Here is a 14,819-nt window from a genome sequence, read left to right on the forward strand (position 1 = left end):
TTGAGTAATAATGTGAAATTCTTAAATATTAATGAATATTACGTACTTAATATTTATTATGTCCAAACCAAAACCATCATAACCATGTCCAAATCAAAATTTTCCTTGTAGGTACGTGTTTTGGTTCGGTTTACCATTAAATCATCGACAAATGTTTAACTATTCTTCGACTATTACTTTCGAAACTAACGTGCCACATATTTTCATTTCATCGACAATTTATTTCGGTAACGATCGATACAATATAAGTACCTACCTACTGACACTACTACTGAGTTATACATATGTTTACAAATAAATCACTTTGACTTTTTGACTTTGACTTTTACTGACTGAAAATCAGTGCCACGGCTTGCCATGGCATTATGCTGAGTGGGGACCTACCTATTTAGCGTCAAAGCGTTATGCATGTAAAAATAGAAAAGTAATTTCAAGACATGGATTTACAATTAATATTTCGTAATTTGTTTCGTAAAGCGGTCTTATTGTAAAACTAAATTATTATAATCAGGTGTATGGCTAAGACCAAATATAAAGTAAAATCAGCTATTTGTGAACAGTAAATTAAGGACGGTAATGTTACTACACCGTGCCGTGCCGTGTTTCCTTTACTTGCACGCACACCACCAAATTGGGCCAAAGTCACTAGTTGAGCATCATCTCCGATTACCATGGAAAAAATGGCTACGATTTTTTTAATTTTAACTTGTCATTTAGCTGTATTTAAAATTCTGTAGGTGAGTTGATCGTGATCGTAGAGTACTGTAAGTTCGGGAACATCCATAACTACATGCAGCGGCACCGAGAAGTGTTTATTGATCAGCTGACAGACAACAAGGAGAAAAATCAGGGGAACATCAACAGAGGCTTTTCTTGTAGCAGTGGAAACAGCGGGTATGTGATAATTTTTTTCTAAGGTTATGGTTGTATAGAGAAGCCAAATACGGCAAACGTATAAAGAACTTCTTATGTGTAAGAGCGTAGTGACTATCGGCGCTGCAGGGCTACTACGAAACTGGAAGTTCGTGTCCTGCTGTCCCTCTCTCTCTCTCTCGTATTAAATAGTATAAGTGTCAGAGGGAACGCACGACACGAACTTCGAATTTCGAGTTTCGTAGTAGCCCTGCTGGCCTTAACGCGTGCCTAGTAGCATTTATACACTTTTTAAATGACCGAACGGTAAAGGAATTCCAGCTTAGAAACTGGTATGATTATTGCAAAATTATACGCCTCATTATTTGAACGCTATAAATACTAATAATATATAACTAAAGTAGAACGAGATGTTTTCCGGGAAAATATTATTCCCAGTACTAGTGTTTGATTTCTTTCATGAAGTAGTATGTTACCATGACTTTTCAGAAATGTCATCGAAAGACCAGATAGAGATAATGGAGTATTCTGACAGTGTTTGCTTTGTGTTATGTTTATCGCGTCAGCGTTTTTATGTAAAATTGATGCTTTTTTATATCAATACTCGTACAGGGCTCATCAAGATCAGGAGAATTAAGTCGTAGAGAATACTATCCGTTCCATGTAAATAGAGACAATTTCTTGTAGGTACCTCATAGAATATTCACCTTCCAGTACCAGAGGACCGGACTCCGTACGGACTCTTTTTAACTTGATAATGATCGGCTTTATGAAAGTACTTCCACCAAACCTCTATGAGGTTGGTCGTTGCAAGACAAACCGAGTCCGTCCGAAGTTTGGTGCGCTCGCGATGGAAGATGGGCATAAACGTCATTAATGCCCAACGTCTGTCATTAGCAAGCAACAGGCTATTAGGTACTTATTTTTACAATTTACATCGAAACAATTTTGTTTTAATCAGTGACTAAAAAAAACAGGAAAAATCGAGAGCATCTAATAATGCATTGAAGAACGATTTACATAGTAAATTTATATTCCAGAATGGATTCCGACTGCTTGAGCTCTAACCAAACGCAAGAGACAGACCACACGTTTCTGAATACGGCCGCGAGCAATCGATCAGGAAGAACAGGTAAATATATTTTTCGGTTCTAGCAGCAATTTAGTTCTACTACGGATACTTGTATATATATATATATATATATATATATATATATATACACACACACACACACACACACACACACACACACACACGTATGCGGCTACCCGTGCGGTTTTAGGACGCAGTCTTTTTCTCAAGCGATAGTTTGTAGAGCTATTTCACTATCGCAGACATTTACTAAGATCGTTTTTTTTGCTTTCTCTTCGATTGATCAAATTTTTCACTAAAATGCTCAAAGAGTGCCTTGAATATCTAAAAAATCCCGAGTCGCACTCGCACAATGAGGGTTCTGTAAAAATTTGTAAGTATCTATGAACAGACCTACAACGGACGAGTGGACGTCCTACGGCTGAGATGATGATGATGATCTATGAACATCCAGTGTTAGGAGAGTCCAGTTTCTGAGTAAAATGTACGCAGTATGGAGTCATTTTTGATGGGTGGGATTTTCAAATTTTACTATTGGTTGTGCTGTAAAATCTACCTCCATAATCAATTTCAAGTTTCTAGGATAACCGGAAATATTCTACAAGTTTTTCAGTTAGAGTACCTAATTTATATGGAAAATCCTGTGAAATTCAGGCACCTAGATGTATTTCGGCAGCACGTTGTTACAACTATTAAATAATATACTATAAACAGATATTGATCAAATTAATTTCTTGTCAGACAAACTGAAACTACCTTCGGAATCTGAAAAAGGTAATTTTAATATGTTTTTCCATTTTATTGCACCAATAATTTGAGTTTTTGTTGAGTAAAATATGAAAACACCTTTTGAATTCTGATGCACTTTTTTCCTGTTTCTATTGACTGTCGGAAGTTTCTGTGAAGTGTTAAATTTCATAATAATTATGCTTAAGAGAAATGTTTACCTACTTTCATAGTGATTCATGTTGAGCACACTGTTAAAATAATAAGTACGCATAATTTTCCTTATTATTGAATGCAAATCGTAACATATTTTAAACTTGTTTTTACGTGATTTCGATCCTCTTATCCGCATATTTAGTTTCCTGTTTGCAAAAACCTCAGCCAAAGTACGCTTTAATTTGTGCTTTCAAATTGTTTGATTTTATTTTTCATTTTCTTCTGACCAATATATTAATTCTTCTATTTTTCATATATATATTTATATATACATATTATTCGACTGGATGGCAAAAGAGCAAGTGGGTCTCTGATGGTAAGAGATCACCACCTCCCATAGACACCTGATACAAATATGAGGTACACGATAGCTCCACTTGTTACACAATAATAATTATAAATAAACATAGAAATATTACCCACACACAAATTAGGACCAAGCCTAAGTTTTAATTTAACCTAAAGTGAAGGACACAAAGCAAGAGGTTTAGTAATTTCCATAGCCGACAGATTGTAAAAGCTCTACTTATACCTATATTTTGCTATGACATTCGTATTAATTATCTTATTCCAGGGTTTCTCAAACTTATCGCTCCACGTACCCCTGTTAGTTTCTAGACGATAGCTGTTGGAGAAACTAAAAATGAAGAATACAAAAAGACTCCAAAAACCAATCTTAATCATCTTGCTAGTCTTGCAGCCTGCCGGTTTTGGGAGTCACGTAAACCTTGTCGCGAACCCCCTACCGTCGAATAGCGGACCCCTAGGGGTTCGCGTACCCCACTGAGTAACCCTGCCTTATTCAACATCATTACGATAATCATTATGATGATCATGATGATGATGATTGTATCGTAGCTTCCACGGCAGAAATCCTTTAAAGGGATAAGTTCGCCTTTGTACATGTATCTCAACGTTTGTCCATTGTGTTTGTTTATTTATTTTGTACAATAAAGAGTTTAGAGTTTACTTACATACATACATAATTATGAGAAAAAAATATTCAACATTACCTTTGCGAAAAGCCCACGATAAAAAAGCATCGAACAAAAATTAACAAAATATTTTGTAACAAAGGAAACTTAATTTGGAATCATAATAATATATTGCCAATTATTTGCCACCTTGATACCGGCTTTGACGCAGTGATAACAAAGGGAAAATAATCCCATGCTTTTAACCTGCGGTGTAACCATGGCCGATACGACAGGTCGCTTCGTAAGATTACCTTTGTGTTTAATTTGGGATCGATACGAGTAGGCACGGCGCAAGTACCCGGCAGCAGTAAAATAAAGTCATAAGTAATTAATATTTAAAGTTCTTTAAAATATTTAAAGAAATCGAGAGCTTCCTTAATTTTCACGTATCAGTAAAAGTAATACTTAGAGGAGAGATCTATATTGTATACTTAAACAATTACGTTGCTCACCCGCGACCATACGATAGCTACGTTTATGCAAAAGGTCGCAGGTGAGCAAAGTAATTATTTATTATTGTTCACTGATATGGCCCTCCGCAAAGTAACGCCTGATTCAATACATTATCTGTATTTTTGTTTGATAATTGATTGATTTGGGCGTTACTTTGCGAAGGACTTTATCACTGAACTACAAAATGTAACCTATGTTACTCTGCTATTATTTTGTTTATATTGGGAACGCGGTCGCTATAGCTTTGAGATTGAATTTGTATAGTTTAAAATTTATTTGCATTTTGTGTTGTTCGTGACAGTGGAGTCTGAATGACATACGTGTGGATGTCTTCAGCATTAAAACACATATGTGTCATACCGACGTAGCTGTCTTGCACTGCACGTGTGGTAGCGAAGTACTTGCACTATTACTTATTCTGTGGCGAAGTAGCATGTTAAAAGTTAAAAGTTTATATCTGCTTGATTAGTGTTTTTCCTGCTTCTATTACGCACACCACAAGCAGCAGCTTAACCCAAAATAGCTTACAGAGTTTTCCTCAGTAAGTAGGTACGACGATTGCAAATGGGTCAATCAACTATTATGTGTTGTTATTCTGTCCCGTGACCCCAGATCCAACAGTGATACAGATGTTTAAAAAAAATTGTAATACATATGTCGGCGGCCGATCGTAAAATCCGCCAGATCACGAAATTCCTAGGCATATCGTGAAATGCCGCCATTTCATGAATTGGCTAAGGGACATCCGCCATATCGTTCAAAACTCACCGTTTAGCGATTTGCCTAGTGACGTTTAGGCAGATCATGAAATTCCTAGGCATATCATGAAGCGCCGCCATTTCATGATTTGGCCAGTTTAGGCAGATCATGAAATTCCTAGGCGTATCATGAAACGCCGCCATATCGGTTCTGATCACAATTAATACTAACCACTCCTCGCTTCGCTCGTCGTACCTAAATTTTTCTATATAAATAAATAACAACTAGTGAATACTTTATTTATCAACAAAATACTAACCTCTAAAATACGGGCAGACGTGCATGGTTTTTTCACATTGTGCACAGAATCCGTTTGATTCACATAAAAAGAACGGAGCTGATGTTCAAAAGCTTCTTTTGCACTTCTATTTTGAATTCAATCACTATTTTCGGTTTAAAGATCATTTTGTTGCGACGCCGACATTTTTCACGCGCTAAACAAACACGGCCGGTCAGCTGGTCACGGCCGCCATTGCATACGCAGCGCCACCAGTGGCCAAAAAAGAAACTATTTTACGATGTGCCCGGTATAGAGCTAGGAATATCGACGAATGCGTTGCTCTAATCGATCTGCCGTATTATTTCTCAGGCACATCGTGATATGCCTGGCCAACGTTTAGGCATATCATGAAATGGCGGCGTTTCACGATATGCCTAGGAATTTCGTGATCTGGCGGATTTTACGATCGGCCGCCGACACATACACTACTAGCATGCTTAGGAGAGGAGCCATACTTTTGACGGGTGACCGAGGATGATATGTTGCCATGGTAACGAGCTACACTTAAAGCCGAGTTAAGACTTGCAAGAAAAATCGTGCAAGTTGCATTATATTGCGGCACTCGATTGACCACTACAAAATCGTTGGCTTTACGGCCTCGCAATGTATGGTACTATTCAATGGAAAAAATCAATTGTGTAAACAAATGTGGTGACTGACATTGACACTTGACTGACGACTGGCTGACTGACTGACTGACGTTGGCTCTAGTGATGTGAAAGCTCTTTAAGATACTTCAATCAGCAGTAAATAATTATTTTGAATTTACTCATATTTCATTATTTAATGTTTTCCCTAAGTTTAATTTTTAAAAATGGCGAATCACGTATTCTCTTAGTCCTGTTCAAGAGTCATTCACAATGTTTCCATGTCCCTTTTAACTTAAAATGTTTAATAGCATTTTCACGAAGTTTTAGAATTATATCTTCAAATATATATACCTAACGTTTTTTCCATACAAACTTACACTCCCCTTTATACCCCTTTAAGGGTAGAATTTTTAAAATGGTGAAACATGTATATCCACTTATATTTTTTGACGTATATTTTCCCCAAGGTTTATGATGGAGTATTTTAGAATTGAAAGGGTCTGTTAAAATATGGATTAATTTAGATTTTTTTGCTGCTTAAGTAGCGTAGTAGAAAAAGGCAACCTGAGATATGTGTGCATAGGAGAAATTTGTATCTTGACTCCTGTCCAACGGTGGTGTAGGGGTTATAGTACGCAGTACGGATTGCTGAGGACCTAGGTTCGATTCCCAGCGCTGGTCTCTTTTTCTGGTTTTTCTGTGCATCCATGTCTCAGTTTGTATTGTCGATATAATTTAGAAGAGGCATTTTTAAATTTACATAAGACAGGGAAATGAGAGTAGACACAGGGAAGTGATTCAAAATGATTTTTTGGTCCAACAATGGACTCCACAGTAAATATGATACTAGTAAATAGAAATCTACATAATTTCTACTAAAATACTATTTTATCGTCCAACTAGTGTTTACCCGTGGCTTCGCACACGTAAATCATTAGGTCCAGCAGCTGAAATACCGGGATTTTAAAAATTGACGTGGGAATTCCCGAAAATTAAATCGTTGGTTTCATTGACATTACATTAAAAACAATCATGGTCAAATTTCATGACTCTAAGCCCAGCGGTTATTAGTTCGAAATTTTATCCCTATCTCGTGGGAATATCGAAATAAAAAGTAGGCTATGTTTTATTCACGATGTCAAACTATCTACATACCAATTTTCATGACTCTAAGCTGAGCGGTTGTTATTTCAAGATTTTATCCCTATCCCATGGGAATATCGGGATAAAAAGTATCCTATGTTGTAATCCAGGTTATCTAACTTTTCGCCAAATTTCATCCAAATCCGTCCAGCCGTTTCAGCGTGAAGAAGTAACAAACATATTCACTCACTCACTCACAAACTTTCACATTTATAATATTAGTAGGAAGTAGGATAGGATTAGAAACCTTTATAAACCTTCATTAAATAGTGTAACTTAACACAAATAATTAATATCTACGAATAAATTAATTTGCAGAGCCAGCCATAATTATCGGTAGGTAAGGTTGGTTCAGTCAAATAATTAATTTTGTTGGTACAGCACTAAATTTCCAGAGACTAGACCGACCATAGACCAACTTCGGTGAGGAAAAAATTATCATGTCAATTTGACAAATATAACGGATTTTCGTCTTCCAATTAATTCTATAAAATAAACATATTTACACGATTATTTAATGATAAAATGATTGTTAAAAACAGTGGTGAGCTCATTGAGATGTGAATATGATCGGGATTGGCGTTCAAATGTAAGTAACTACGGAGTAATCGTGAAAAATTGCTTTGTTTACACAATTGATTTTTTCCATTGAATAGTACTTTAATGCAAATTGTACGATTTCTCTTGCAAGTTTAAACTCGGCTTAAAAGTTAATTGACCCAAATATAACCTATCTTGAATTTTGGCAGTATCAGAGACGGGCTACGTGCAACCTGAATGGCGTTCCAACTATGAGAGTGACTATGTGAGCGACGGACGCAAGCCGCGACCGCTGTACTCGCGTGATCTCCTTGCATGGGCCTTCCAAATCGCCAGGGGAATGGAATATCTGGCTAGCAGAAAGGTATGTCAACGAATCATCATCCCTTACATTATCATTATCATTAGCTGGAAGAGATCCCTTTTTAGGGATAAGCTCGCCTTTGTACTTCTCTCTGTGTATCTGTATTTCTATTTTTATTTTAATGTGCAATAAAGAGTTTACTTACAGTACATACATACCTATGTACATAGTTAGATTCATTAAAATCTTTAAAAATGGACATTATAATCTAAACGGAAGAGCTTTGTCGTTTATTGAAATATCAGATTATATCATATATATTTTTTTACTAAGCATGATTATATTATGTTTATAAATAGAACAACGTAGTGAGCAGGTATTGGAAGAAAGTAATCAGCAAATAGAAAATGTTGCAATAGTCGAATCGATCTAATAATGACTAAACAAATCTTGAATCAATTTCACACGTTTTTAGCGCTCCGATAGACCGAAGATTGTATTAGGTAAACGTATAAATGCTCGTCACTATCCCAATAGATGTCATCTAATTTTCGGCTATTAGCAATAGAGGTGACAGCAGGGTGTCATCTATTGGGCATTAGCCTGTCAAGCAACCGGATGTTTGTTTACCAGAAACGTTTTATTTTTAATGTAATGATATTTTTACTTTCTAAGAATATCTCAAAAATGATAATAGTAACAGCATTCGAAATATTCGTTTCTATATTAAACTTGACGCGCATTTTATTAAAAAACTAATTAACTACAGTAGAAAGAAGTTAATTGGGCAATCAATCGGCTTCAAATCTCGAGCTTGCCAACGAAGTTTTTAATTTAGCAAACATTCAAATTTGTGAAATATAAACAAAGAAATAAATCAATGTAAATAGCAGTAGAGTATTTTATGGTTAAATAAAAATCAATTACTATTACATCGTTGTTCAAATGAGTACATTCTGTAGAATCGGTTGTAAAACAACAATAGAACAAGTATAAATATTTTATTCCATTGTTAAAGACGCTCTGCCCTCATAACGGTTTTATTGGCACTTCCAAACCCATCCTCAAATCTCTAACCGGACTGATAAATATTTACCGACGGACAATATTTATGTGGCGTATGTACTAACGTAATGAGCTATCCAACGACACGTCTATGTTCCTCGAACTACAAGCTCGGCCCGATGTAGCAATCCGACACAATTATGTACACATGTGGGTATGTAGGTAATTACTTGATACCGCACCAGTTCCACCGCAAATGGACAGTGTACCAGACATGTTGATGTTAGTATTAATTAGAACCGATGCAAGCGTTTGTTACCGAATTACTCAACTTTCCCTTTACAGATTCTTCACGGGGATTTAGCTGCGAGAAACATATTGTTAGCCGAAGACAATGTCGTCAAAATATGCGACTTCGGTCTGGCGCGAAGCATTTACAAGAACGACGAGTACCAGAAGAAGGAGAATGTAAGTTTTGTTTTTGCTATGCTTACGCGATTTCGTTGTCGTGGCAACTACGTTGTTTGTTTGGTCGTCATAAACAACAGACATAAAGTTTTATTATCTATGTGTATTGGCTAATTTGTTCGCGTCTGGTAGGCAATAGAGTTAGTTATTGCTTGACCGGTGCTCGTCTCCGCCGGACGGTCGTGATCATAGCGTGATTCAATTTTATCACGCAGCTAGTTTATTGAGGTAGTAACGATCTGCTACGACACTAGCAATATCTCAAGTTCATTTATTTATAGAGTCGACTAGACTTTATTAATCGTAACTTTTATTGATGGCAATTAAATGTAAAAGGTAAGTTAAAAAGATGAAAAATATTGCCGGCCATTGATTTTATGAGCATTGATAGTACTATCCTGTGGTAGTCCGAGCAAGAACAATTGTTGTTTTCTGATTCCTGCCATTTTATGTTTTGTAGTTTGATTAGAGGAATTTCATAATTTTATTGAAACATTTGGAAATGATGGTGAACTGAGTTGCAGGTTTGCCTTAATTATAATTACGGCGGTACACGAAGCTCGCCAATTAATTTTTCAAGTCTTTATGTTAATAAGTCACGTTATGAATATCACATCGCATGAGTCTATTGTCTCTAAATAATAGTTATAGTTAATAACTCTTTAAGTTAAAAAAAAACAAGATTAGGTGTATAACATGTGTGGAGACGCTTACAATTAGGTCCAAATTTACTTACTCCTAGCGCTTCGCCGGCCGCTACAGTGGCGCGCTCGCTTCGCTCGACGTGAAATGTAGGTTAATGCGACTTCAATTGAGGCCCTGCTTCGCTGTTCCATAAATGGTAGATCTTATTCGGTTTCACGTAACAAAGTTTTTATCTCAAAAAAAAAATGAAGCTCAAACACGGCTTAGTTACGTTGTTTTATAACAGAGTTCCGTTGCCTACCTTCCGGGTTCAGCATCAGATCAGTTCGAAAGAATCTTAACTTAAAGCTCCTTCTTAGTCACTTATCTAGGTATATGAATAATGATCATTTATAGACGAGCGAACATTAATTAGCTTTGACGAGTTTTAATGTTTTAATGTTTATTTGGGTACAAACGGTACAATATGGCTGATTACAAATGAAAAATTAGCTAATACACCAACCAGTAAAGTTACCACAGGTTAATATTACATATTACTAACCTTAGGAATAAAGTAATAACTAATAAAGTAAAGTAATAATTTAAAAATGTGACATTACTTTAAAAGACTATGGATACCTATATAGGCAGAAAACTAACATGAACATGCGAGTGTGTAACATATATAATAACTAAGTAACAATTTGATCCTTAACTAGGGACGTAAACTCTTCCATTTGTTATCAGTTCCATGGGTTATCTACGGTCTTCTTCATCAGGTCCAGTTTACCAAATGATACTTTCTGAATGTAAATGTTTATCTTAATGCTAAAAAATCGCCATAGGTGTGCCTATAAAATTTGAGAGTTGCTCTCGATTTCCTTAGGATCCCATCATCAGATCTTGACTTGGTGACATTGGGACCACCTCAAAAGAGTACCCTTTCGAATAAAAAAATAATTTGGAAAGTCGGTCCACAATTGACTGAGTAATCGGCGAACATGCATAAAAAAATACAACAATTGGAACATAGAACCTCTCCTTTTTTGAAGTCGGTTAAAAGAGAAAAGCCAACCTTTAAAGGACCACTGCGTTGTTTATTTGTCTCTGTCTGTCAGGATCGTTTTCTCAGGAACGCGTGTAGATATCAAATTGCCATTGGTGTCAAATACTTAGGATTTCAATCCTTTGAAGCAGTGACAAGCCAATTTGTTTTTTTTAAAGTGCATTTATAATATTTTATACCTATTATTAAAATCGTGGGAAATTACTTATTGCCATAAAAGTATGAAATTTCGTGAAAATTAAGGTCTCACAGAACAAGTAAAGAAAAAAACCGTAACTCACTTTCAATACTATGAAACTCAAACTTATATTATGAGTAGGTACGTACTTGGTTTTAAATGTATAGGTACTGAACCTTCAGTGCGCGAGTCCGACTTACACTTGTTCGGTTTTTATATATTTAAAATTCATCTGCGCAAAGCGTATCAATCAATCAGTTATTAATCAATTATAATTCCGTTTCCTTTCAGAGTCCTTTACCAGTGAAGTGGTTAGCCTTAGAATGCATGACGGACCGCATTTTCTCGACCCAGTCCGACGTGTGGTCATTTGGCATCGTGCTGTGGGAGCTATTCTCGCTTGCAAAAACACCATATCCAGAAATCAGTCCGCAGAATCTATTGCCGCGGCTGCTGGAAGGGTAGGACTACTTTTATCTACCTTGAGCTTGATCCCTTGGGCCCAGTTGGTGGGCACTTGGTGCGTATAACCAGGAGATGCGGGTTCAGGAGAAAATCTTTTTGTTACTATAAATACTATTGAGATTATTGTTGTACAGAACTTAAAACTATCGAAGCTATCGATATCTTTGACGAGAATCGCTATTCGCAAGGTTTATATTATTTTACGGTATAAAACATATCCTAGGTCTATATACCTACCAAAATACATCAAAATTGGTTCATCCATTGAATAAGCGCGAAAACGTTTGGCGAACTATTTAAACTACATACATTCTAATAATTTTGCAGTAGTTCATTGGCTTTAAGGATAAATTGTTATTTTGTACAAAATAAAAAATATAAACTTACACAGAATTTGTTGGTTAATTTGTTTGCTCTTGTGCACTCAGATTCCGCAAGTAACAGTTTTTACGTAGTTAAACTATTACAATAGGGATGTTGACGCCATTAAAAAATAATTCGAAGGCACGACTCCAGTAAAAAACGCTTTATTTTAGCCCTGAAAACCAGATTAATTTTCGATTTACTGTAAAATTAGATTTTTTGTTGCTTTAAAACAAATAAATAGTTAGTTGATTGAGTTGGCGAACAAATAGCGACTTATGACGTCATAAGTCCAAAATGACGAACGTGGCGTCAATATGCTCCAAAGTGACGAACAATCACCTGTATTAATATCTCTACCACAGCAGAGCGTCCAAAAATATCTGATATTACGTCGTACCGGTCCTAGAAGCAGAGCAGTATCAGATACTCGTAATGCATGCTCTATGGTGTCAGATATTGGTACTGGTGACTGTACTCTGTGACTACTGTAAGAGTTAGGTGGATGTAGTTACTGTCAAACTGTCTACGTAGAGTCAAGGAAACTGAATCACGTACCAGGGTGGAACCTTTGAGCTACTAATGTCATGTTGACATCCATACATTTGCCAAAGAAATCATAGGGAAATTGATTATGAAAAGGTTCCACCCTGGTACGTTATTCAGTTTCCTTGACTTTACCTACGTGAATTAGAAAGTATAAGACATTTTAATTAGAATTATGGTATGTGGTCCTACCTTACCGGCGGTTAAGAAAAAACAAGTTTTTGCCGACTGAGGTGCGGAACTTCAAAAAAATAATTCATACTTATCATGTGCTTCTGACGGTAACCAAGTTATAATTCTGAAATAAATATACAGCTTTCTATCTGCGAAACAGTTTTAAAATCTGCTTATTAGCTAGTTCCGGAGATTACCTACTTACTTACATACAAAGACTTTAGCAAACAGAGTTTTCCTCTTATTGCCAAAAGGTTTTTGACAATTATTTATCTTTATCTTCAACAATAAAATTCTTACTAGCCGTTACCCGCGACTCCGTCCGCGCAAAATTCGTTTATTTCCGGGATAAAAAGTTTTCTATGTCCTTCTCCGGGATTCAGACTATCTGTATACCGAATTTCATTTAAATCGGTTCAGTCGTTAAGACGTGATGAAGTAACAAACAAACAAACCAACAAACAGGAAGGAAGAAGGATGATTGTGCCTTTAAAACTGCGCACATGTTGTTTTAAGGGCTTGTAATTACTGTGCCCACAAGTTCACAACTCATCATCACCCAGCCTATAAACGTCTCGCTACTGGGCACAGGCCTCTCCTTAGAATGAGAGGGCTTGGGCCGTAGTTTCCACGCGCACTCAGTCCCTACACACACCATTGAATTGTGCCGCTGGTAAATTTCGAATGCAATTTCGCACATGGATTTCTAAAATTTTAGAGATGTGAGCCCTGGCTTTAACCCACGATCCTATGCGTGCGAGACACATCTAACCAGGAGTTATTTTTAATAAATTGCAGGCATCGCCTGGATAAGCCAAAGTATGCAGACGACCGGCTGTACAAAGTGATGCGGTCGTGCTGGGAACAAAGACCAGGGAAGAGACCAACCTTCTCTGAACTACAAGAGACCATTGGATCCTTCCTTGAAGACAATGTGCGCAACGTAAGTAATCGATTTTATTTTCTCCTTTTCATGTCACTTGATACTTGATGATAGCAAAGATAAATAACAGTCTTCTTCTTGTTCTAATAATAAGGGCGATTCCAAACGAACGTAATTTTAAGGGTTCCGGAGCCAAAATGGCAAAAACGGAACCCTTATAGTTTCACCATGTCTGTCTTTCTGTCTGTCCGTCCGTCCGCGGCTTTGCTCAGGGACTATTAATTCTAGATAGCTGTAATTTTGCACGGATATATATGTAAACTATGCCGACAAAATGGTACAATAAAAAACTAAAAAAAATTTTTTTTTAGGTTACCTCCCATAGACGTAGTGTGGGTGATTTTTTTTTCTCATCCAACCCTATTGTGTAGGGTATCATTAGATAGGTCTTTTAAAACCATTAGGGGTTCGCTAAGACGATTTTTTCGATTAATTGATATTTTTGCGAAATATTCAACTTTAAAGTGCAAATTTTCATTTAAATCGAGCGTCCCCCCACCCCCCTCTAAAATCTAAACCGGTGGGTGGAAATTTAAAAAAAAATCAGGATGGTAGTAAGTATATCAAACTTTCAAGGAAAACTATAACGGCTAAGTTTGCTTGAGAATTATTAGTAGTTTTACTCTTAAATAGCAGCCTACCTAAGGTATAAAATATACCTAAACTTGGAAGATTCCGTATAAAATACGAAATCCTTAGAAAAATATTACTTAATTTTTTTCGTAATGGCTACGGAACCCTATTTTGGGCGTGTCCGACACGCTCTTGGCCGGTTTTTGAGCTGTAAGTCGCGTATTTTCGGTCGCATATTTAATTTCTTCTGCATTCGGTTTTGTACAAAAGTCCAGTTTGAGCCAAACGACAACGCAAAACGAGTTTTACACAAATAGGAGTTTTGTATGAAACTGAAATTACTCACAGCTGGGAAAATTACGTTCGCTTGGCCTCACCCTAACAGTGTTAAAAAATCGAGACGATTATAATATAAATTTGATCATAATGTGTGTGTGTGTGTGTGTGTGTGTGTGTT

At 36.4% G+C, this 14,819-nt stretch overlaps 1 protein-coding gene across 2 annotated transcripts; it reads left to right on the forward strand.

Annotated features, from left to right (window-relative positions):
* The first annotated feature begins 684 nt into the window (after window positions 1–684).
* Window positions 685–13,852, forward strand: LOC141445247 (fibroblast growth factor receptor 1-like). 2 transcript variants are annotated; one of them, XM_074111035.1, is made up of 7 exons: window positions 685–894; window positions 1,914–2,005; window positions 2,708–2,740; window positions 7,860–8,014; window positions 9,305–9,427; window positions 11,590–11,759; window positions 13,645–13,852. In XM_074111035.1, the coding sequence occupies exons 1-7, from the start codon at window positions 791–793 to the stop codon at window positions 13,835–13,837; spliced, it is 870 nt and encodes a 289-aa protein (XP_073967136.1). In that variant the 5' UTR covers window positions 685–790; the 3' UTR covers window positions 13,838–13,852. The 2 variants fall into 2 exon arrangements, with proteins under 2 accessions (XP_073967136.1, XP_073967137.1); XM_074111036.1 differs by lacking the exon at window positions 2,708–2,740 and having other exon boundaries at window positions 715–894.
* The last annotated feature ends 967 nt before the right edge of the window (window positions 13,853–14,819 follow it).

The sequence above is a fragment of the Choristoneura fumiferana genome, unplaced genomic scaffold (genome assembly GCF_025370935.1).
Source record: "Choristoneura fumiferana unplaced genomic scaffold, NRCan_CFum_1 Sck3bRy_82;HRSCAF=261_pilon, whole genome shotgun sequence".
Taxonomy (NCBI): Eukaryota; Metazoa; Arthropoda; class Insecta; order Lepidoptera; family Tortricidae; genus Choristoneura; species Choristoneura fumiferana.

Bases quoted from the DNA above. Each gene is read 5' to 3' on its own strand.
- LOC141445247 (XM_074111035.1), top strand. From the start codon at position 791: ATGCAGCGGCACCGAGAAGTGTTTATTGATCAGCTGACAGACAACAAG. The intron at 8,015-9,304 runs GTATGTCAACGA...TTCCCTTTACAG, and splicing joins AATATCTGGCTAGCAGAAAG to ATTCTTCACGGGGATTTAGC. The intron at 11,760-13,644 runs GTAGGACTACTT...AATAAATTGCAG, and splicing joins TTGCCGCGGCTGCTGGAAGG to GCATCGCCTGGATAAGCCAA.